At 38.8% G+C, this 24,053-nt stretch overlaps 1 protein-coding gene and 1 long non-coding RNA gene across 2 annotated transcripts in view; one reads left to right on the top strand and one right to left on the bottom strand.

The window, feature by feature from the left end:
* LOC136246869 (chitin synthase chs-2-like) overlaps positions 1-24,053 on the top strand; it is an 81,048-nt gene that overhangs the window by 43,593 nt on the left and 13,402 nt on the right. The window contains exon 4 of the mRNA XM_066038474.1: positions 6,954-7,022. Within this exon, the coding sequence (XP_065894546.1) occupies positions 6,954-7,022 (69 nt within the window). The remainder of the gene's footprint in view (positions 1-6,953; positions 7,023-24,053) is intronic.
* Positions 13,126-17,023, bottom strand: LOC136246872 (uncharacterized). The gene is made up of 3 exons (XR_010696883.1): positions 16,904-17,023; positions 13,947-14,011; positions 13,126-13,449 (listed from the first exon to the last, which is right to left on the bottom strand). It is a non-coding gene; the product is annotated as an uncharacterized lncRNA (long non-coding RNA).

Below are 24,053 nucleotides of genomic sequence, written 5' to 3'. Positions count from 1 at the left end.
GTCTCTACAGGGTCACTTGTTTGTAAATGAATTCTCTACATGGTGGTTTCTTTGTAACTGAACTCTCTACGAGGTAACTTCATCTAGCTGATCTTTCTATAGGGTGACTTGTTTGTAAACGAATTCTCTATACATGGTGGTTTCTTTGTATCTGAACTCTCTACATTGTGGTTTCTTTGTAGCTGAACTCTACAAGGTGATTTCTTCTAGCTGAATTATCTCTTTCTATAGTTGCATGAATTCCCTACAAGGTAACTTCTTCTAGCTGATCTCTCTACAGGGTGATTTGTTTGTAGCTGAATTCTGTACAGGTGATTTGTTTGCAGGTGAGCTCTTTACAGAATGGTTTCTATGTAGCTGAACTCTTTACAAGGTAACTTCTTCTAGCTGATGTCTCTACAGGGTCACTAGTTTGTAAATGAATTCTCTACATGGTGGTTTCTTTGTAACTGAACTCTCTACGAGGTAACTTCTTCTAGCTGATCTTTCTATAGGGTGACTTGTTTGTAAACGAATTCTCTACATGGTGGTTTCTTTGTATCTGAACTCTCTACATTGTGGTTTCTTTGTAGCTGAACTCTACAAGGTGATTTCTTCTAGCTGAATTATCTCTTTCTATAGTTGCATGAATTCCCTACAAGGTAACTTCTTCTAGCTGATCTCTCTACAGGGTGAATTGTTTGTGGCTGATCTCTCTACAGGGTGGCTTGTTTGTAGCTGATCTCTATACAGGTTACTTGTTTCTAGCTGATCTCTTGAATTCTCTTCGGGTGACTGCTCTATTAGGATGACTGCTCTATTAGGATGACTGCTCTATTAGAGTATCTCGATCTTGCACTTGCTACACTAAGTTGGATTTCGTGTTATAACTCCGTGGTTTTAAGTCTGATTCTTCTACACCATTGAAGAGCCTTTCTAAGATGATAACTCCATCTGTACAGCGATTTTCAAAGCATTACCCCAAGCGGTTTACCTGGTAGGCGTGGCAATCAGTCGTTTTTTATTAGCTAATCTCGATTGCGTAATTGTTACACACTGTTGGTTTTTTCGTTGTATCTTCCTGGTTTTTAGCTCGATTTCTTTCAAACCACAAAAGGTTTGAGATTCAATAATTAACCTATTCACCCACCGATTTTCAGCTTCTTCCCATACGCGGTTTACCCTGTAGGCGTGACAACATATTGGTGTTAATTTCGTGAATAATCGCTCATAACTCTTTGCCTGTTTATCGTATTCCAGCCAAAGTTGGTACAGAGATGCGCCTTTATATCCCCCTTCTGTGTGCCAAATTTCAAGACAATCGGATATGGCGTGCGAGTTTTATAGCAGTTTTTGTAAGTGTGCGACAAGAAAAAGAAAAAGAAGAAAAAAAAAACGAAGAAACTGAGCCAATTTTTGAAGTCGCATATCTCGGAAACGCGCGAAGCGATTTCGCTCAAATTTGGAATGTGGAGTGCTACAGTTGGGGGGCATGTCCACAGCAAAAATCGTCTTGTTTCATCAAGGAAGCACGGAGCTACGGAGGTGCGAAAATTGCGTTTTCTTTCTTCCTGTCAATATACTCACGGGTGTTACGCGCCGGCTTCTTGGGCCGCACGACACACTACCGTGTGTCTTGATATATATATCTAATCCAAAACAGCCAAGCTGTAAAAAAAGTGTGCGGCCCTCAGAAAGGCTATGGTGAAAAAAGATGTGAAATCCAAGGTGGCGGCCAAGAAATGGCTGTGATGGTAGGTTAATGGTAAAAATTTTAATAACAACAATTCAGGTGAATTTTTGTGCCGCTTCACAAAATTTACCTAAATTGTCATTATTAAAATTTTTACCATTAACCTACCATCACAGCCATTTCTTGGCCGCCACCTTGGATTTCACATCTTTTTTCACCATAGCCTTTCTGAGGGCCGCACACTTTTTTTACAGCTTGGCTGTTTTGGATCAGATTTCATTTCTTTTTGTATTTGTATACCCCAAAGCCGGCCTATGGCCAGCTTTGGGACTTTTTTAACCTATGTTTTTTTCTTTACTACAGGAAGAAGAAAAGATGAAGTAGATGTACTTTAAATATTTTATCAGTAAAATTAATGTACAAATTATATATACTGTATAATACATATGTGACTGGATTTGCGAAAAGGGGTCTTCCACACACATCCAATTTGCCAACTTTGACAATTGATAACTTCAGATTGGAAAGAGCTATTGCCTTGTATTTTGGACAGTGGTGAGCACAACTATAGCTGAATACGTGGTGAAATGTTCAGATTAATATGTTACTTGAACACTGAGTTATGGTCTCCAACGGTTACGGAATTGGATGTGTGTGGAAGACCCCTTTTCGCAAATCCGGTCACATAATATTATATTGATTACAGAAATCTCCATGGTGGTTTCTTTGTAACTGAACACTCTACAAGGTGACTTCTTCTAATTGCTCTCTCTACAGGGTGAATTGTTTGTAGCTGAACGATCTACAAGGTAACTTCTTCTAGCTGATCTCTCTACAGGGTGATGTGTTTGTAGCTGAATTCTGTATAGGTGATTTGTTTGCAGCTGAGTTCTTTACAGAATGGTTTCTTTGTAGCTGAACTCTCTAAAAGGTAACTTCTTCTAACTTATCTTTCTACAGGGCAATTTGTTTCTGGCAGAATTTTCTACAGGGTGTTTTCTTTGCAGCTGAACTCTCTACGTGGTGGTTTCTTTGTAGCTGAACTCTCTACAAGGTAATTTCTTCTAGCTGATCTCTCTACAGGGAGGTTTGTTTGTAGCTGAACTATCTACAAGGTAACTTCTTATAGCTAAACTCTCTACAGGGTGATTTGTTTGTAGTTGAATTCTGTACAGGTGATTTGTTTGCAGCTGAGCTCTTTACAAAATGGTTTCTTTGTAGCTGAACTTTCTCCAAGGTAACTTCTTCTAACTGATCTTTCTACAGGGTGATTTGTTTGTAGCTGAACTATCTACAAGGTAATTTCTTCTAGCTGATCTCTCTACAGGGTGATTTGTTTGTAGCTGAATTCTGTACAAGTGATTTGTTTGCAGCTGAGCTCTTTACAGAATGGCTTCTTTGTAGCTGAACTCTCTACAGGGTGATTTGTTTGTAGCTGAAATCCCTACAAGGTAACTTCTTCTAGCTGATCTTTCTACAGGGCGATTTGTTTGTAGCTGAGTTCTCTACAGGGTATTTGTTTGCAGCTGAATTCTCTACATGGTGGTTTCTTTATAGCTGAACTCTCTACAAGGTGACTTCTTCTAGCTGATCTCTCTACAGGGTGATTTGTTTGTAGCTGAACTCTCTACAGGTGATTTGTTTGTAGCTGAACTCTCTACAGGGCGATACTTCTAGGTGATCTCTCTACAGGATTCCTTGTTTCTAACTGAACTCTCAACAGGGTGATCTGTTCATAGCTGAACTTTCTACTGGGTGATTTGTTTGCAGCTGAACTCTCTAAATGGTGGTTTCTTTGTAGCTGAACTCTCTACAACGTGACTTCTTCTAGCTGAACTCTCTACAACGTGACTTGTTTCTAGCTGATCTCTCTACAGGGTGACTTGTTTCTAGCTGAACTCTCTACAGGTAATTTGTTTGTAGCTGAACTCTCTACATGGTGGTTTCGTTGTAGCTGAACTCTCTACAAGGTAACTTCTTCTAGCTGATCTTTTTACACTGCATATATGTTTGTAGCTGAGTTCTCTACAGGGTGATTTGTTTGCAGCTGAACTCTCTACATGGGAGTTTCATTGTAGCTGAACTCTCTACAATGTGACTTCTTCTAGCTGAACTCTCTACAGGGTGACTTGTTTCTAGCTGAACTCTCTATAGGTGATTTGTTTGCAGCTGAACTCTCTACATGGTGGTTTCTTTGTAGCTGAACTCTCTACAAGGCTTCTTCTAGCCGATCTTTCTACAAGGTGATTGAGTTTTTTGCAGCTGAACTCTTTACATGGTGGTTGCTTTGTAGCTGAACTCTCTAAAAGGTGACTTCTTCTAGCTGAACTCTCTACAGGATGACCTGTTTTTAGCTGATCTCTCTACAGGGTGACTTGTTTCTAGCTGAACTCTCTACAGGTGATTTGTTTGCAGCTGAACTCTCTACGTGGTAGTTTCTTTGTAGCTGAACTCTCTACAATGTGACTTCTTCTAGCTGAACTCTCTACAGGGTGACTTGTTTTTAGCTGATCTCTCTACAGGGTGACTTGTTTCTAGCTGATCTCTCTACAGGGTGATTTGTTTGTAGCTGAATTCTGTACAGGTGATTTGTTTGCAGCTGAGCTCTTTACAGAATGGTTTCTATGTAGCTGAACTCTTTACAAGGTAACTTCTTCTAGCTGATGTCTCTACAGGGTCACTAGTTTGTAAATGAATTCTCTACATGGTGGTTTCTTTGTAACTGAACTCTCTACGAGGTAACTTCTTCTAGCTGATCTTTCTATAGGGTGACTTGTTTGTAAACGAATTCTCTATACATGGTGGTTTCTTTGTATCTGAACTCTCTACATTGTGGTTTCTTTGTAGCTGAACTCTACAAGGTGATTTCTTCTAGCTGAATTATCTCTTTCTATAGTTGCATGAATTCCCTACAAGGTAACTTCTTCTAGCTGATCTCTCTACAGGGTGATTTGTTTGTAGCTGAATTCTGTACAGGTGATTTGTTTGCAGCTGAGCTCTTTACAGAATGGTTTCTATGTAGCTTAACTCTTTACAAGGTAACTTCTTCTAGGTGATGTCTCTACAGGGTCACTAGTTTGTAAATGAATTCTCTACATGGTGGTTTCTTTGTAACTGAACTCTCTACGAGGTAACTTCTTCTAGCTGATCTTTCTATAGGGTGACTTGTTTGTAAACGAATTCTCTACATGGTGGTTTCTTTGTATCTGAACTCTCTACATTGTGGTTTCTTTGTAGCTGAACTCTACAAGGTGATTTCTTCTAGCTGAATTATCTCTTTCTATAGTTGCATGAATTCCCTACAAGGTAACTTCTTCTAGCTGATCTCTCTACAGGGTGAATTGTTTGTGGCTGATCTCTCTACAGGGTGGCTTGTTTGTAGCTGATCTCTATACAGGTTACTTGTTTCTAGCTGATCTCTTGAATTCTCTTCGGGTGACTGCTCTATTAGGATGACTGCTCTATTAGGATGACTGCTCTATTAGGATGACTGCTCTATTAGAGTATCTCGATCTCGCACTTGCTACACTAAGTTGGATTTCGTGTTATAACTCCGTGGTTTTAAGTCTGATTCTTCTACACCATTGAAGAGCCTTTCTAAGATGATAACTCCATCTGTACAGCGATTTTCAAAGCATTACCCCAAGCGGTTTACCTGGTAGGCGTGGCAATCAGTCGTTTTTTATTAACTAATCTCGATTGCGTAATTGTTACACACTGTTGGTTTTTTCGTTGTATCTTCCTGGTTTTTAGCTCGATTTCTTTCAAACCACAAAAGGTTTGAGGTTCAATAATTAACCTATTTACCCACCGATTTTCAGCTTCTTCCCATACGCGGTTTACCCTGTAGGCGTGACAACATATTGGTGTTAATTTTCGTGAATAATCGCTCATAACTCTTTGCCTGTTTATCGTATTCCAGCCAAAGTTGGTACAGAGATGCGCCTTTATATCCCCCTTCTGTGTGCCAAATTTCAAGACAATCGGATATGGCGTGCGAGTTTTATAGCAGTGTTTGTAAGTGTGCGACAAGAAAAAGAAAAAGAAGAAAAAAAAAACGAAGAAACTGAGCCAATTTTTGAAGTCGCATATCTCGGAAACGCGCGAAGCGATTTCGCTCAAATTTGGAATGTGGAGTGCTACAGTTGGGGGGAATGTCCACAGCAAAAATCGTCTTGTTTCATCAAGGAAGCACGGAGCTACGGAGGTGCGAAAATTGCGTTTTCTTTCTTCCTGTCAATATACTCACGCGGGTGTTACGCGCCGGCTTCTTGGGCCGCACGACACACTACCGTGTGTCTTGATTACTTGCAAATGCATTATCATATGTCAATGGTGGGCTTGAGGCTATTCTTCTCATAAAGTTGAGCAATATGCTTTTGAGCATTGCTAAAAATGTCACCTATTATACTTTTGAGAAATATCATTTTACTTGGTTACCATATCGGGAGTATTTCATTACATATTTGCAACTTATCACTGATACTTTGTTAGAGTAGCATAACGTATGTGACTGTTCTATTAAAACTTTTGACTGCCCTATTAGAGCATCTCAATTATTTAATGTAATCGTGCAAATTATGGATTTTTTTACTGTCAAATTAAAGCTTTTTAATTACTTCTTAAATTCCAACACAATTTCTGATCCCCAAACTTATGCCAGCATAATTGTCACATCCTTAATCAATGGTTATGTAAAATATATTTTACTCTGAGGCTGAGCATGGACTGTGTAATGAACAGGTGTGAAATGAATCAAGCTAAGTTAAGTTTTTAACTATGTTAATGTTAATTAAATTTTCATGCACAGTAAAGGTATACAGGAAAAAAATCACAAGTGCTGGAAGGAATAATCTGTAATTTTTCAAGCATAGTATCAAATGTTGCACCACTACTGAAATTGTCAACAACACTTTATGAGAATAAAAATAGGCTGTGATTTACAGAGATTTATGGTTAAGTTTGACATAATTATACTTTAACTCTTGTAAGAAGCTAAATTGCCTTGTTGCTATGGTAATTTACTATAGCTATGCCCAAAGTGTTTACAGATATTATCAATTTTAAGATTTGCTTATTTATATTGATGTTGTAACCTCAGAGTCCTTGTTTACCGCTTGTAAGTTTACAAGAATAGGATCATTACAAAGGATATACATACTTAATGTAACACTTATTCATCTATGTTGAGAGGAATATATTATAGTAAACTATGTATTTTATGCAAAGCATTTAAAACAGTTTATTAAATTGGATTTTTTGCTATTTACTTTATATGCAGGATTACATGGAAAATTTTCAAAATGAAGGCTACACGGAACTAGATTTTATTGCCACAATGAAAATGGAAGTGAGTTAACCTGAATTTAATTGTATACTTCATGCATTCAATATCAAACAGTATGCAAGGTAGTACTGTTTGATACTAGTATTTTACATTAACAATTTTTAAAATATTAGTTTGTTTAGTTTATTGCTGTAGCACAGTTAACTGTTGTATTAGAGTAGATCTCGAGTCAGCCAAGAGGTGTGCAGCTAGCTAGATCAATAAGGGGTGAGGTCATCTTGTTTACTGTTACGTAAACAGCAAAATTGTTAAGAAATGTGACCCTGTACTCTATTAAAGTACTTAAAATCTTCATCTTTTTCTTCTTCCTGTGGTAAAGAAAAATATATAGGTTAAAAAAGCCCCAAAGCCAGACATATATAGGCTGGCTTTGGGGTATACAAATACAAAATGCAGTGAAATCTAATCCAAAACAGCCAAGCTGTAAAAAAATCAAAAAGGCTATGGTGAAAAAAGATGTGAAATCCAAGGTGGTGGCCAAGAAATGGCTGTGATGGTAGGTTAATGGTAAAAATTTTAATAATGAAAATTCAGGTGAATTTGGTGCCGCTTTGGCCAAGAAATGGCTGTGATGGTAGGTTAATGGTAAAAATTTTAATAACGACAATTCAATTGAATTTTGTGCCAAGACCAAGCGGCACCAAATTCACCTGAATTTTCATTATTAAAATTTTTACCATTAACCTACCATCACAGCCATTTCTTGGCCACCACATCTTTTTTCACCATAGCTTTTTTGAGGACCGCACTCTTTTTTTAAAGCTTGGTTGTTTTTGATTAGATAATATATTATATAGATAATACTGTTTGTGATGTGAGTACAGTTGAACCTGCCATCTGATTGCACCTGCTACATTTGAAAATCTACAGTGGTATAAATGTATCAAGAGCTTGCTGCAATATACCATGAAATAATCCCACGCATTATCTATCTCATCAAAAGTTGACATCACTTGCCAAGGGGCATGGCGCACTATATCTTTTAGCTGTTCCTAATTACACTTCCTGAAGGACCTAATCCACAGAATTTTTGAAGAGCATTACTGAATGGGAATAATTATGTTGACATCAACTTGATGATCACTCAGTCTACTAGCTTGAGTTGTCTGTATGACACTAAGGGCACTAAGGGAGTCACTATCAATGTGGCAGAGAGATTACACTCACAAGAAGGTTCTTTAATGTGTTGAGTCAAATGAAAGTCAGCTAAAGGGTTACAGTACTGAGCTTTGATGTTACAGATGGCTAATAGATCAATATTATAATCCCCAGCCAGTGTAATATACTGCACACATGAAGACAACTATAGTAGAACAAATTGTAACTCACAAATGGCATCCACATACCCAACTGAAGGAGAAAAATAGATAGAAGCAAGAACAGTACAATGAGACTTATAAGAAATTAAACAACATGAAAGATTCAGGAATGAGCATGATCTTTCAATGGCATCATAGACAGGTGCAGGGGCGTAGGGAGGGAGGGTTCTGGGGGGTTCAGGAACCTCCCTGTAAAATCTAGACTTCTGCAAGCAGGATGCTAACACACCATTTATAGGGTCCGCAATCCGAAAAATCAACTTTCACAAATCGATCCCCCTACCATTGTGGGATGTTCATTGTAGTGCCCCATTGCTAGATCCACCATGAAATCGGAGGCACGATTGTTGTCTTCACAGAACTATCGATTTTAGTATTTCGTGAGATGCAAAAGTTATTTTTAAAATTTCGTGCTCCACACAAAGAACAGGATAGAACTTGCTGCTTAGCTAGATATTATCTATGTAGTTAAAAAGTACGCACGGTAATAAGTAAATGATTCACTGGGTTCCCGGAACAGGATTGCTTTCTCTCAAAAAGCAGAAAACGAAACACGAATTTTCAAATTCAAACTGCCCTACCAGCCAAGACAAGAAAAACCAACTCTTCCTCATAGTGATGTGATAAGGTTGGATGCATAGTCTGTATATGCTGTTAGTTTGGAAAGGATCTGAGACTTCTCACATCTGGGTGAAGAACGTCAAAATTTTCGTGCATCATTTCAAGGGATTCTCTCAATGGTACCAAAGTACTTTCCGGTACTTCTGATGCCACACTTGTCACTTAATTTTGCTTAGAATGATGATAAATGATGGTTCAAAATGTTTGGTAGTAGTAGTAGTTGGTGTTTCTGTGATTTCATATGATGCAGTATACCAGCAGCTCACCAGGAGCTCCACCCAGCTCGAATAAAAAATGAAAGGTTTTGTGCATTTTTCGGTTTGTTTAGGGAAGTTTTGCAACATAATGGTGATGTAGGGTGATCTAGTGAAGATTTGAAGCTGCTGTGGAGCGTGAGAGGTGAAGTCAAATTTGGACGATTTTGCTGCCTCCCTTGATGCATAGCTTAGAGCGAGGCGTGGAAGCTGTAGATGAAATAATAATTGACAACCGCTGTTACAAAACGTTCAGGGACATCTTTTGCCATAGTTTTAGTCTATAATTGATGATTGTTGTGGCTGCAGAAGCGCTGGAAATGGGTAGAATTCACAACACAATTCTTTGATGCTGCAAAAATTTTGACGCTCATCACCCAGATGGTGAGAAGTCTCAGATCTTTTCCAAACTAACAGCATAGACAGACTATGCACCCAACCATACCGAAACACTATGAGGAAGAGTTGGCTTCTCTTGCCCTGGGTGGTAGGGCAGCTTGAATTCGAAACTTCGTATTTCTTTGTCTGTTTTTTCAAAGAAAGCAACCCTGTGCCAGGCACCCAGCAAACCATTTACTTATTTCTGTGCGTAGTATTCAACTACAACAACTCTGCACATGATTTGGCTAAGTAGCAAGTTTCATCCGGTCCTTTGTGTGGAGTACGAAATTTTAAAAATAAATCTTGCATCTTGTGCGATACTGAAAATGATATTCTGTAAAAACAACAATCGTGCCTCTGGTTTCATGGTGGATCAAGCAATGGGATACTACAATGAACATCCCACATTGGTAGAGGGGTTGATTTGTAGAAGTTGATTTTTCGGATTGCGGACCCTAGCTACCATTTAGTGTGGCAGGACAAAATGAGTGAGAAATATAAGTGTAATGGCGCAGCACAACAATTGATAAAACTTACATTCATCTCTCAGGGAAGGATTTACGGAGGTAACATGAGCCCTCTTCAAAACTTGTTAAAAAGATCGATATACCCTAATAGAGCAGTTAGGTATACTCTAATAGAACATGCATGTAAATATCCATGTCCATATGAAGTTTTTCAGACATTCCAACATTAAATGCAAAACTTAGCACGATCTTATACTGCTATAGCTTTGGTGTGCAGTGTTTAAAGATATAGAGCTCCAGTAATTTATCACTTGTGTTATACAAAATGAATTCATGCTATGCATATTTGTATAGTTATATTGTTTTGATTGTCATTTGTTTCAGTGGATTCATGGCTCCTATATATACCACAGTGAGATATAACCATCACTTACAGATTACTATATGTGTCTCTATGTGTTATGCTGTCTGTTTCCACTAGGTGGCCTTATCTAGTACTACCTTCATCCCAGGGGCACTTAATGCATCATAATTAGTGTACTTTTTGCATAAAATATAGCAATTTGCTGAGTTTTGATTTATTAAAATATTGAAAGTCTCTCAGCGGCTGGGGGCGCAGATCCCTGCTTCTAGTAACTCAATGCTGGTGCTGGAACCCCCCTTCAAAAAAATTCCTGGCTACGCCCCTGAGGTGGATGATTTTAATTTAAATTTCTAGATACAAATATACAGGGGCCAGCTACAGGTAGTATATACTCTTGGGTTTGTCAGGATGGAGTAACACAGGAGAACAAAATACATCATATCTGGAAACATTAGGAAGTAGATCATTAATACCAAGCCATGTCTCACTGCAGCAGAGTATAGTAGGCAAATTCTGACTGTGGAAAAGTCACTGAGAAAGTTCTGGAAACTTGGACAATAGACCACAATCATTATGATGGATGATTCTAAGACCAGTAACTGGAATACCAACTGTTTCCAAAGGTAGTGGCAAATTATCTTCTGATGATGCAATGACAGTCGGCAACACTCCAGTCATGCAGGTCACAGTTTGGTAGAGTTTGGAATAGACTGGAATTGAATTCATTCATTCCACAGAAATGAGCATATGCCTCATCAGAAACACACACACAACGAATGTGAAACCACCTGTCACATCAATCACAAAGTAGCCCTTTCTAATTGGTTCTAACACCATTGCAGCAGACGCCACATGGATATTGTACTGGACCTTGATTGGTATGCAAATCTCTACAAAGCAACAAGCAGAGAGCACAGAAAATACTCAAATGTTGATAGCAACACCCTTGAAGTTAATATTTCAAGGAATGCAGAATTGCTGTCAAGAAGACAAAACAAAAGTAGACCAGGAATGTTACTATCAAATACATACTGGAATAGGTAGCATGAATATACTGTCACCATTTTTTTAGAAGCCACTCTGTGGAGAGGTCAGCCACAAACAAGTGACTAGTAGAGTTTAGCTAAAAATTTTATCCAGTAGAGTGTTCAGCTACAAACAAGTTACCATGTATAAGGCCAATGAAACTTGATTAGCAGTTTCGCGTCATCGCCCGCATGCTTTTGATACACCCGCATGGAATTTCATTATTGGTATTTCAGATCGAAATACTCTAATAGAACAGTCACTTTTACTCTAATAGAGCAATCAGCTATACTCTAATGGAAAAATCACTTGTTATAGATTAGTAACGTACTTTAGCTATTTAATGCAAGAATAATCAGTGTAGATATCACTGTTATTTGACAGAAATCGTCATGTTTGGATGTGTGTTGTGCTTTTGGAAAAATAGTGAATAATGAATAATACTGAACCGCCCGCCCGCATCAAATTTTCAAAAATCTGAGCGAGAAACTGGTAATCAAGTTTCATTGGCCTAATAGAGAGTTCAGCTACAAACAAATCACCCTGTAGAGAGTTGAGCTACAGACAAGTCACCCTGTAGAGAGCTCAGCTGCAAACAGATAGCCCTGTGGAAAGATCAGGTACAAACATATCACACTGTGGAGAATTCAGCCGTTACCTGTAGAGTTCAGCTAAAAAGTCACCCTAGAGAGAGTTCAGCTGCAAACAGGTCACCCTGTAGAGATTTCAGCTATAAAGAATCACTCTGTGGAACGTTCGGCCACAAATAAGTCACCTTATCAAGACTCACAGTAGTGAGTCAAAGCAGAAACGCGTGCCGAAGACAATAAATGACGCGACCACTATACATGAGGATTTTACAGGAACGAACGTTGTCTAATTTGGCTTGTCTATAACTCACCCGTCATTTACACTATCGCTCTGAAACTCTAGAGTTAAACTCATCGTGCCACTAGTAACTACCACACAAGCAGTGAAGCAAATCCATGCCGACCGTTTCGTGATCGAGATTGCCAACATGAAAGGGGATGTTTCGCTTTTTTTGTTTTTGTTTTTTTCGCAAGCGGTTAGATGCAACCACATGTGCATGCATTGCGTTCCTTTTTGCATTCCGAACATTGATCGCCCTGCTATCGCTTCAGTACTATCTCGATCATCTCAAGATTCACATCATTGATTTCACCATACATCATTACCCTACAGTCGTAATTTCAGCACTAAATGAAGTTTCAGTCGTCCTCAGTCAACCTAGAGGCCAAATACAAACCCCATATTGTTGTTTTCCACAATACTCGCTTGACATGTAAAAAAAATTTTGTTGACATTGAAACATATGTTTTCGAGAATGGCTAGCTATATAGTTTGAAATTTGAATTTAGTCGCCCCCACGTAATTTGCTCCTTGTTAGAATTTAACTCGGAATTAAAAGAATGACGTAGAGCACAACTGTGGTCATTGGTTGTTTGGTTATTGATGAACTGGCGCTGTGTGTAGTTAATCAGTAAATGTAGCCACAAACAGAAGTGTATGGTGCTGCATACCATCATTCGATTTTGAATTTAGTCACCCCCACGTAATTTACTCTCTAAGGGCGCGGCTTAAAGAATGGCACAGAGCACAACTGCGGTTACCAGTTGTTGACACAAACTGTAAGTAATTAGCACATGTAGCTGAAGGAAGTGTGCAAAACGACCTGAAAATTTTACAATTGTCACCATGCATTTTATAGCACCCCCACACAAAATTACACATGAAATTACAACATACAGAGGACACATGAATACCAAATAGTTTTCACAACAGTAATGTAAGAATTGTACAACAATGACTGTGATATAACTGTATGAAAATCTTCTCCAGTGGCCTGCCATGGTAGCAAGACTCACACGACGGCATGTATATTCATCCAAACACAATGGGAGTAATGAGTAAGTGCAGTCACAAGTTGGTATGACTCCATTTGTAGAATCCAGATGAGTGGGTGTGGCTCCAGTATGTCTAAACAGTTAACAAACATTCCTGTTATAAATATGCACTAGAGTTGCAATATAATAGTATAGTATTTAAATATAACAATACATAGTTTCCATTGTATCACTATCAAACGACCCTAAGTGGAGGATATTGTTGCATCTCTAGTATGTACACTCCATCAGTACAACCTGTCTTAATGGGCCACCAGTATAGAAAAACAACCTCTCCTGAAAAGCCAATTCCAAATTGAGAATTTATACACTGCTACCTGCTTATTGAGTGAAGGTGGCAATAAACAAGTTTCACCGTAATTTATGCAAGTGATCTGATCTTGTATACTCTGTCAGTGGATGAGATCTACTTGGTCAGGACAAAATGTGACCCAAATTGTCCTGGATGATCCATACTCAACCCACTTATGACCCAGTGGTACTTGTATTTATAGAGAATACAGTTATAATTATTTTTTAAGACGTGTGGACACATTACAACACATTACAACAAGTGGACATGCTACGTACCGTTTTAGCATTTCAAGTCACCACATTAATCAGTCAACAATGCTTCATAGTGCCCATCAGTAAACCTGAAGAAAAAAAGTTACAAAAAAATAAAAATGTACATAAATACAGTGAAACCTCATTTATAGGGCCAGCTCTGGGACCAAAAAAAACTTGGCCTGAATAACAAGGTGGCCTTATTAATGAGGTCATAAAGTACTGTTTATCTATATTTTGAACCTTCTATAGGTGGCCAATATAATGAGGTGGTCTTAGTAAAGAGGTGGACATTAAGGTGGCGCTAAAGCAATAACGCGCATTCTTGACAACAATCTGCTGTGTCTCAACATGGTCTCAATTTAAGACATATTGAAAGCTAGTACTTAATTTTGCATACAAATAAACTATGCATACAGGAATCTATCATTCGTAGAGAGTATAAAGCGTAGAACTGCTCTCAAACCAAGAAATCGGTGGTACTTAGTGGACCACAGAAGACGCGTTATCTCTCAATAACCTCACGTTTTAGCTCCAATACTTCACATGATGAAAGCATACTATTACAAGAATCATCTTACGTATCAATAAGTAGAAGCGATTTACAAGTCGAAATATATGGCATTTACAAGCAGATGATAGCTTTGTTTCACCGTTTGCACCAAGCGAAGAAGCCATAGAATGGATATATGATATACCGATACGTAGAATTATCCAAACGCTATTGCTTACCATTCATACGAGGTTTTGTGGCTGTTGAACCCGTGTCTACAGAGAAAAGATAATGTTTGTAACAGGCTGTAAGTTGAGTCGAAACAAATAATAATTATTAGTGGCGCGGCTTGTTGTCAAGGTTGTCAATTTGTTGTAAAGGTGAGTTACATTCCACCTGAACTGTGGAACAGCAGCTGCTTGTTGTTTTTGCTAACAACTCACCTGTTATTCATGGCTGTTTTTACACTTGGTAAGTTTATTATGGTTTTGACTACAATTGCGTAGTATATGATATGGTACGTCATATGTATTTGCTATGGCTTCTTGTGTGCGTCATTGCTTTATCGCCACCTTAAGTGAGATTTCACTATACATATGGTTAACAATGGTGAACAATATTAATGGTTAACAATAATACGCTGAAACCTTACTCAGGTCACTTCTTGTGGCAGATTGCTCTGTACACAAAATGACACATTCAGGGATTGTATTTAGATGGATGATAAAGTAATACATTATGACTTAAATACTCATGATGTGTCACTGCTAGGCAGTATCTGATATGGCTACCATATACACGGCACTGCTGAAGCACAGCATCGCACTTGCTTGCACGCACAATTTTGCTTAAAATTTTAAAAATTGATAATTAAGGGGTATGGCAACTGTTTCGCTTGCAAGACTGTGTGGCAGCTGTTCCCCTTCTGTACAAGTGGCCACCAAGACAGGTCCACTGTAGATGAAAGCCAGGCATTAGATATTTGGTATTTCATGTGTTCAAGGCATTCCTGGGCTTCTGGTAGTCTCAAATCTCACCATAGTTTAACTCAGGCAGTGTTGTGGTCACCACTAAACCACTGGAATGCTGTGTTATGTTCTTATGCTTGGCTACTATATAGTAGAACTGAAGGGATTCTCTGAAAAATATAATATAATATCCTATGGATAATGACTTCATCACTTTCGCTTATAAGGACCAAAAGTGAAAATTTTTACACATTGAGCTGACAGCCAACTGCCTATGTCTGAAGCAGTGCCTTTGGTGCTCTAACAGATTGGCTGCCACCTTGCTGCCAGTACTCACTGTCTCATACGCTGTTCACACTAAATCCATCTCTATAACCAGTTAGAACAGCATGCTTCTTACCATTTTAAGGCCGCAAAATGCAGCCACCTCCTTAATAAGCTAGGTCAGAAAATTTTGTCTGTACCTGAATAATGACCAGTTTTCACTGTACTATTAGTGATTAGTGATCATGGAGGATTATTTATTAAGATACTAAGATATACAAATGCTACAACCTCTAAATATAGCAGTAAAATTTTTATCCCGGTCCAATAGAGCGATAACTTTTGTCACAAAATTATGTTAAAATGTGTAACCACAACTTCTGCGGGGCAAAAATTGGGGCAAATTCACTGGCAGAGCACCTTCAAGAGGCTGCAACTTGGCTTCTGGTGCTCCATTCGGCATGACACCTACTCAGGACATAGATCAGAAGTTGGGAAAGATGATGAAAAACATCACTTGGGCATCAGGTTGGTTTAAAAGATAGCTAGTAGCTTTGATAATAATCCATCCCTCCTGGAGGAAAACTGAGTGTGGCCCCGACTAGACATTGGGCGACCTGCAGTTCAAATCCTGGGGATGGAAGGATTTTTTTTTCCTTACTTTGGCCCCTTTTCTGTTACACCTTTTCAGTTAGTCAGTAAGTCAAGTCATTAGGTCTAAGTCCCTGAGGTAATCCTAAGGCTGCAGCACATGTTGCTGTCAGACCTTCAGTGCTGGTCACTGTAAAGTGCTAATAATAATAATAATATAAATGTTCAAACAGTGGGCACAGAGGCAAACTCTGCCCAATCTTGTTGTCAGGTTGGTTTTACCCAGGTTAAAAGGATAAACGGCTTCCCACGCAATTATCAGCCATAACTCGCCCAGCACGGATCAAACTAACCTGCACTACTTAAATATCTGTTATACTACTCTCTTCCTTGTTCCTGACAACGTGATTTCATTTAGAAAGAAAGTCTCAACAAACCTCAGGCAAAGTAAACTCGTGCCCCAATGGCATGCATACATTTTCTGCCCCGGGGAAGTGATTATGTAACGACTGTGATGTCAGGTCTTACCACTCTATCTCTAATAATCGTGAGAGACTCTACTGTACAAACCGAGGTACAAACACATGTTTTATCATGCCAGTATGCGCTAATCGCCTTTTTACAATTAAGTTTTACAACACAAATACATGTATAGTTAGACTCACCAATTGTGTCTCAGTAGCACTAAATCCCTTCTACACGAAAAGACAAGCAATGAGACAACAGCCTCTCAAAGATCACAGCCTATTCTGGTGCGCTTATTTAGTAGTAGGCCTAATATAAATTTTAAGGGCGTTTATTTACAACAGGACATAATTACGCGCCCCTCTATTGTCTCTGTACATACTTGCCATTTCTCTACTGTTCTTATTTCATTTCACAAGAGTTCCTATTGATATGGGCAAGGGCGTGGTTTCCCTGCTTGAATTAGTCAATGTTTGAAGTAGATCGAGATACTCTAATAGAACAGTCAATCGCTCTAACAGAACAATCACGTTTCTACAAGCATAGGCGGCGGAAAGGGGGGGGACTAGGGGGCTAAAGCCCCCCCTCAGAATGATATCACACCGAAATTATCTTTCTTGGAGTGGGGCTGAAAACCGTGATAAAGATCGAGATACTCCAATAGAGCAGTCACTCTAATAAAGTAGTCAGTGTGTAGCGAGCTATGAAAGGATTATTATGTAGTTTATCAGCTAGAAATGGTAGTTGGTGAGGTGGAAAGCTCTTGTCAGTTGGTTGCGACCTTTTTTTTTTTTTTTTTTTTGGTCTCACCTTACCAAACTATAGAAATAAGTCTGGGTCAGCCCAACCCCCCCCCCCCTCATATCAACTACTTCCTCCGCCGCTGTCTACAAGTGCTGTATTTTTATATTGTAAAGTCTGTAAGTAGCTAGTAATTTAAACTATACAATCCAGTGTTAGGCAGAAGTTGTAAATATGCTGTAATATTGATTGCTGTGTTACAGCTATTTTGTGACTGCTCTATTAGAGTATGTTGATGCAGTACAAGATGAAAGACAAAGTGTTACTTAGGGTTTACTAGTTAAAATAGGTGTTAGTTGACTGCAGTTGCATGCCACTAAAATTACAGTTGTATTTTAATATTCTATCACTGTAATCTGGAGTTTCTGTCAAAACCATGGAAACTCATCTATTGTTTTCAACAGTGTATGCTTACTCTAACAAAAAGTATTGAAATCCCATCCAAAAACAGCTTGTAGCTGTAAAAAAAAAGTTCTCGTCCAAGTAATGCAGAGTTAACTGCGACAAAAAGTAATGATATCATAATGCGGCCATGTGTGAGATGTATAAGTTGTAAAATTAATATTAGCTAATCAGATAATACAATATTATTGTTAAAGTGTTAATGAGAACTATGTAATGCTGCTAGTTTTTAAGTGTGTGAGTATCTTCATAAATGCCACATAAATTTGATTCTCAATAAAGCAATGTGTATAGATTCTCTGATAGCAATAAATAGTTTGAGTTTGGCCGCTTTTCCTGTGTACGGCAATACTATAAACAAAGGAAAGGTGGCCAAACTCAAACTATTTATTGCTATCAGAGAATCTATACACATTGCTTTATTGAGAATAAATTTATGTTGCATTTATGAAGATGCTCACACACTTAAAATCTAGCATATATAGTTCTCATTAACACTTTAACAATAATATTGTATTATCTGATTAGCTAATATTAATTTTACAACTTATACATCCCACACATGGCCGCATTATGATATCATTACTTTTGTCACAGTTAACTCTGCTTTACTTGGACGCACTTTTTTTTACAGCTACAAGCTGTTTTTGGATGGGTAGATATTTCAGCTACAACCAATTCACACAAACAAGTCACCCACCAGCTACGCATTAGAGATACTTTATTAGAGCAGTCACTCTAATAAAGCAGTCACAGTAAAAAAGGTCGCAACCAGTTGACAATAGCTGCCCACCTCACCAGCTACGCATTAATAGCTGATAAACTACATAAAAATCCTTACATAGCTCGTTACACACTGCTTTAATACTGTGACTGCTTTATTAGAGTGACTGCTCTATTAGAGTATCTCGATCTTTATCGCGGTTTTCAGCCCCACTCCAAGAAGGATAACTTCGGCGTGGTATCATTCTGAGGGGGGGCTAGGCCCCCTAGCCCCCCCCCCCCCCCCCCCCCCCATCTTTCCGCCGCCTATGCAGCTAGTCTACCTGTAGGATATCAAGACACACGGTAGTGTGTCGTGCGGCCCAAGAAGCCGGCGCGCGACACCGTGAGTATATTAATAGGAAGAAAGTAAAGGTGATTTTCACATCTTTGTAGCTCCGTGATCCCTTATCCGATTGTACCTAAATTTGCTGCAGAAGCGCCTGCGCGGTAGGGGAGTCTACATACAGAATGAGCCTTATCCGCAATTACGTCACAACGCGAAAATAACGCAAAAATGGCGAAAAGTGTGGGGGCCAAGTGGGATACTTTGTATGGAAGGGATAACGTTTCAAGATGTTCCACGTGAAGAAAGCATGAGAAAACTCTGGTGAGGCTTATTAACTATCTTACTATGTAGGGGCACGCATTTTCGTACTTCTCGAGTAGTCCTACGGTCTGCTTTTGGTTTCTTCCCAATGGCTTTCTGTACAAAAGGCCCCCACACTTTTCGCCATTTTCGCGTTGTGACGTAATTGCGGATAAGGCTCATTGGAAGAATATCGCCCTAGCCATTTCCGAGATACGAATGACCAAAGTTTGGTTTTTTTTTCTTCTACTTCTTTTCGCCCACTTTGCAAAATTTGTCATAAAACACGAATGCGTACTCCAATCGGACTGACATTTGGCACACTTAAAGGGCCCATTACGGCGGATTTCAGTACCACGTTTGGTAGGAATCCGATGAACATTCACGGAGTTATGACCGATTATTCACGTAAAATAAAATAAAGTCGAAGGTCTATCACGCCCACAGGGTAAACCCCTCGAAGGAATGAGCTGAAAATTGCTCTGTAAATGGAGTAACCATCGTAGGAGTGCCTTTTAGTGATTTGAAAAGAATCGAGATAAAGACCATGGAGATATGACACAAAACCAGGGGCGGATCCATACTTTTTAAAAGGGGGGTTCCAGTCTGGAATTGCAATTTCACTTACTTCAGTAAGTCGAAGACAAACAAAAAAGAAAAGGTCATAATCTGCTGACAATAGCTGCCCCTCACCAACTATAATTATTTCCTTATTTATAACTTCACATGTAGCCTACTATTATTATTATTATTAAATAGTGTGCAGAACCTCTAAAGAGTGTGAGTGCACAACACAAATTATAATGATGCAGTGCATGGTGAGTGCAAAAACACAAAAGTGTGGTGTGTGATTACTTAAAATACAATTACAGTGCATGATTATGTAGTGTAATCTTAAACTGTTGTAAGGAAGATTTATTAACTAATTCATGATCTAAGCTGTTCCAAAGTCGAATTGTTGATGGAAAAAATGAGTACAGATGGCTATTTATTCTGGAGTAGGGTAGTTGATAGGTGAAATTGTGATGTCGCGTGTTAGAGTTACTTGGGACGAGGTAATGGCTGGGAATAGATACTAAATTATGAATTACTTTGTACATCATCGTCACTTTTAGGGTGGATCTTCTTGATTGTAAACTCTGCCATTCTAAATCATTTATAAGACCAGTTACACTTGTATTCCATGAATAGTCATTTTTAACAAATCTAGCTGCACGTCTTTGAACTTTTTCAATCTTGTCGATGTCTTTACGAGTGTGCGGATCCCACACTGTGCATCCATATTCGATAACCGGTACTACTAAAGATTTATAATATGAGCTTTTTTCTACTACACTGCTCCTCTTAAGAATACTGTGACTGCTCTATTAGAGTATCTCGAGTAAAAGAGACTCTTTCAAAAGGGGGGTTCCATGGAACCTTTTGAACCTCCCCTGGATCCGCCCCTGAAAACCCAACCTGTGTCACAATTACGCGATCGATTTTTATGAATAAAAAAACTTAGTTTTCACGCCTACCAGGCAAACCGCTTAGAGTAATGGCTTGAAAATCGGTGTGTAGCTGGAATAATCATCATAAAAGTCCTTGCTGTAGTACAGAAGAATTGGATTGCAAACCACTGGGTTATGATTTGAAAGCCAACTACGTGTAGCATATGCAAGATCGAGATACTCTAATAGAACAGTCACCCTAATAGAGCATTCAGCTACGTTTATAACTTACTCCATTATAGAATTATATTACATTGCATATTATTCTGTAGGGAGTTCAGATACAAATAGTTAATCTTATAGATAATTTAGCTACAAGCAAGTTACGCTGTAGAGTGTTCAGCTACAAGTTACTCTGTAGAGAATTCAGCTACAAAAGAGTTCTTCTACATAAACCAGTTAGCTACCCTATAGAGATCAGCTACAAAAAAGTTACTTTAGCTATACAATGTTCAGCTACAAGTAAGTCACTCTGTAGAGAGTTCAGCTACAAACAAGTCACTCTGTAGTACAAACAAGTCACCACATAGAGAATTCAGCAACCAAACAAAAAACCACCCTGTAAAGAGTTCAGCTATGCAAACTCCATAGAGAGGTAAGCTAGAAACAACAGAGAGCTCAGCTACAAACTTAATAGATTACACTGTACAGAGCTCAGCTAGAAACATGTCATCCTGTAGAGAGATCAGCTAGAAGACATCACCTTGTAGTGAGTTCAGTTATAAAGAAACCACGATGTAGAGAGTTCAGCTGCAAACAAATCACATGTAGAGAGTTCAGCTATGAACAGATCACCCTGTAGAGAGTTTAGCTAGAAACAAGTCACCCCATAGAGAGGTCAGCTAGAAGAAGTTATCTTGTGGAGAGTTCAGTTACAAAGAAACCACCATGTAGGGAATTCAGCTATAAACAAATCACCCTGTAGAGAGATCAGATAGAAACAAGTCACCCTGTAGATAAAGGAAGTTACCTTGTAGAGAGTTCAGCTGCAAAGAAACCATCATGTAGAGAATTCAGCTGCAAACAACTCACCTTCTAGAGAGTTCAGCTACAAGGAAACCACCATGTAGAGGTTTAACTGCAAACAAATCACCCTGTAGACAGTTCAGCTAGAAACAAGTCATCCTGTAGAGAGATCAGATAGAAGGATCATCTCGTAAAGGGTTCAGCTACATGTACAAACATGTCACCCAGTAGAGAGATCATGCAGCTACAAACAAGTCACCATGTAGAGAAGTTAGCTAGAAGACGTCACCTTATAGAGGGTTCAGCTACCACCCTGTAGAGAGGTCAGCTGCAAACAAATCACCCTGTTCACCCCAGAAAGTTCAGCTAGAAACAATTCACCCTGTAGAGAGATCAGCTAGAAACTAGTCACCCTGTAGAGAGATCAGCTAGAAACTAGTCACCCTGTAGAGAGGTCAGCTAGAAGAAGTTACCTTGTAGAGAGTTCAGCTACAAAGAAACCACCATGTAGAGAGTTCAGCTGCAAACAAATCACCCTGTAGAGAGTTCGGCTATGAACAGATCACCCTGTAGAAAGTTCAGCTACAAAGAAGTCACCCTGTAGAGAGATAAGCTAGAAACAAGTCATCCTGTAGAGAGATCAGCTAGAAGAAGTTAACTTGTAGAGAGTCCAGCTACAAAGAAAGCACCGTGTAGAGAGTTCAATCACCCAGTAGAATGTTCGGCTAGAAACAAGTCACCCTGTAGAGAGATCAGCTGCAAACAAATCACCCTGTAGAAGGATCAGCTAGAAACAAGTTACCCTATAGAGAGATCAGCTACTAATCAGACAAAAAGGTATGCACATAATTGCTTCTGGCTTTTGCTCCACAATTCCTGCAGTGAAGAAAAAAAACAAGTTAAAAGGAAGCACGAAAGCCAGTTGATGGCCGACTTTGTGGCTTGCAATACACAAAGAAGTGATATCTAAACCAAAACAGCCAAGCTATAAAAAAAAGAGTGTGGCCCCCAAAAAGGCCAGGGTGAAAAATGATGTGAAATCCAAGGTGGCAGCCAAGAAATGGCTGTGATGGTAGGTTAATGGCAAAAAATTTAATAACGACAATTCAGGTGAATTTGGTGCCGAACCCTAGTTAAACATGGAGGAGGCAACACAAATTCACCTGAATTGTCGTAATTAAAATTTTTACAATTAACCTACCATCACAGCCATTTCTTGGCCGCCACCTTGGATTTCACATCTTTTTTCACCATAGCCTTTTTGAGGGCTGTACTCTTTTTTTTTACAGCTTGCAATTGGCTGTTTTGGATTAAATAATAATTATGCATTATGAACATGTACCTAAGATAGGTTTGCATACATTTCTGAAATCTTTTACCTCAAATTAATGTTAAAAACAACCATATAAAAGTAAAAACTTACTCTTATAATGAGTGTGTACAAGCTAACGAATGTTCGAATGTTGAAATTTACATTTGAATGTTAAGCTGATTGAACGTTCTAATGAATGTTTGACATTTGTTCATGCCCTAATCTGCAGGTGACCTTCCTTGTTTCCCTACTCTTGATTGCATGATCCCTATTCTAACTTGAAATTCCTAATAATTATTTCCTTATACTTGTTTGTTTATTTTTTTTGTAATTTATGACTAATGCACTTGCACACACCGCATCAAAGAAAAGAAATGTTTTGGTAAAGTTTTTACCTGAACATGTGCCCCAGCTATCAATCACTGACTCGAAAGTGAAGTGATAATTACGCTTCGCTATTAACTATGTTCAGCCTGTTACACAGTGCTACAATAGTAGATTTAGAAGTGCTTCTGCAATCAATCCTGACCAGTAACCACGACAATTTGTGTGCCACAACAATCAGTTACTGACTCGACAGTGAAATGGCCATTATGCTTCTCTTTCAAGTATTTTCAGCCCATTACTTCATTTTACAAATGAGGTACAGTATCAAAAGTGCCTCTGTAATCAATCCAGTCACCACAGAAATACAGACAATTTCCATTTACAACTGTAGAGAAGCCATGCATTGCCATACCGCAAATAGACACCTTGGGCAGTCAGCAAAAAGGAATGGGACACAAAGGAGGACAAAGTTAAGTCCATGATGCATGCATTTTACACGCTGCGGTATGCCAAAAGGCATGTCTCGGGACAAAACGATGTCGAACAGTGAAAAAATTAAGCCCGTAGCCTTAGTTGTTATCAATTTATGTTAGCCGGAAGGAATCAGGTAGGCAGGCAACAGTTAGTCAGTAGAAATTTTCATTGAATAAATTTTTGTGACGATCTTTTGGAAGCATTTTGGGGTCTTACAAAAGGCACTT

This window comes from Dysidea avara, chromosome 2 (assembly GCF_963678975.1).
Source record: "Dysidea avara chromosome 2, odDysAvar1.4, whole genome shotgun sequence".
Classification (NCBI taxonomy): Eukaryota; Metazoa; Porifera; class Demospongiae; order Dictyoceratida; family Dysideidae; genus Dysidea; species Dysidea avara.
Note: the sequence above shows the minus strand (reverse complement) of the source record. Positions and strands in the feature narration are given on the sequence as shown.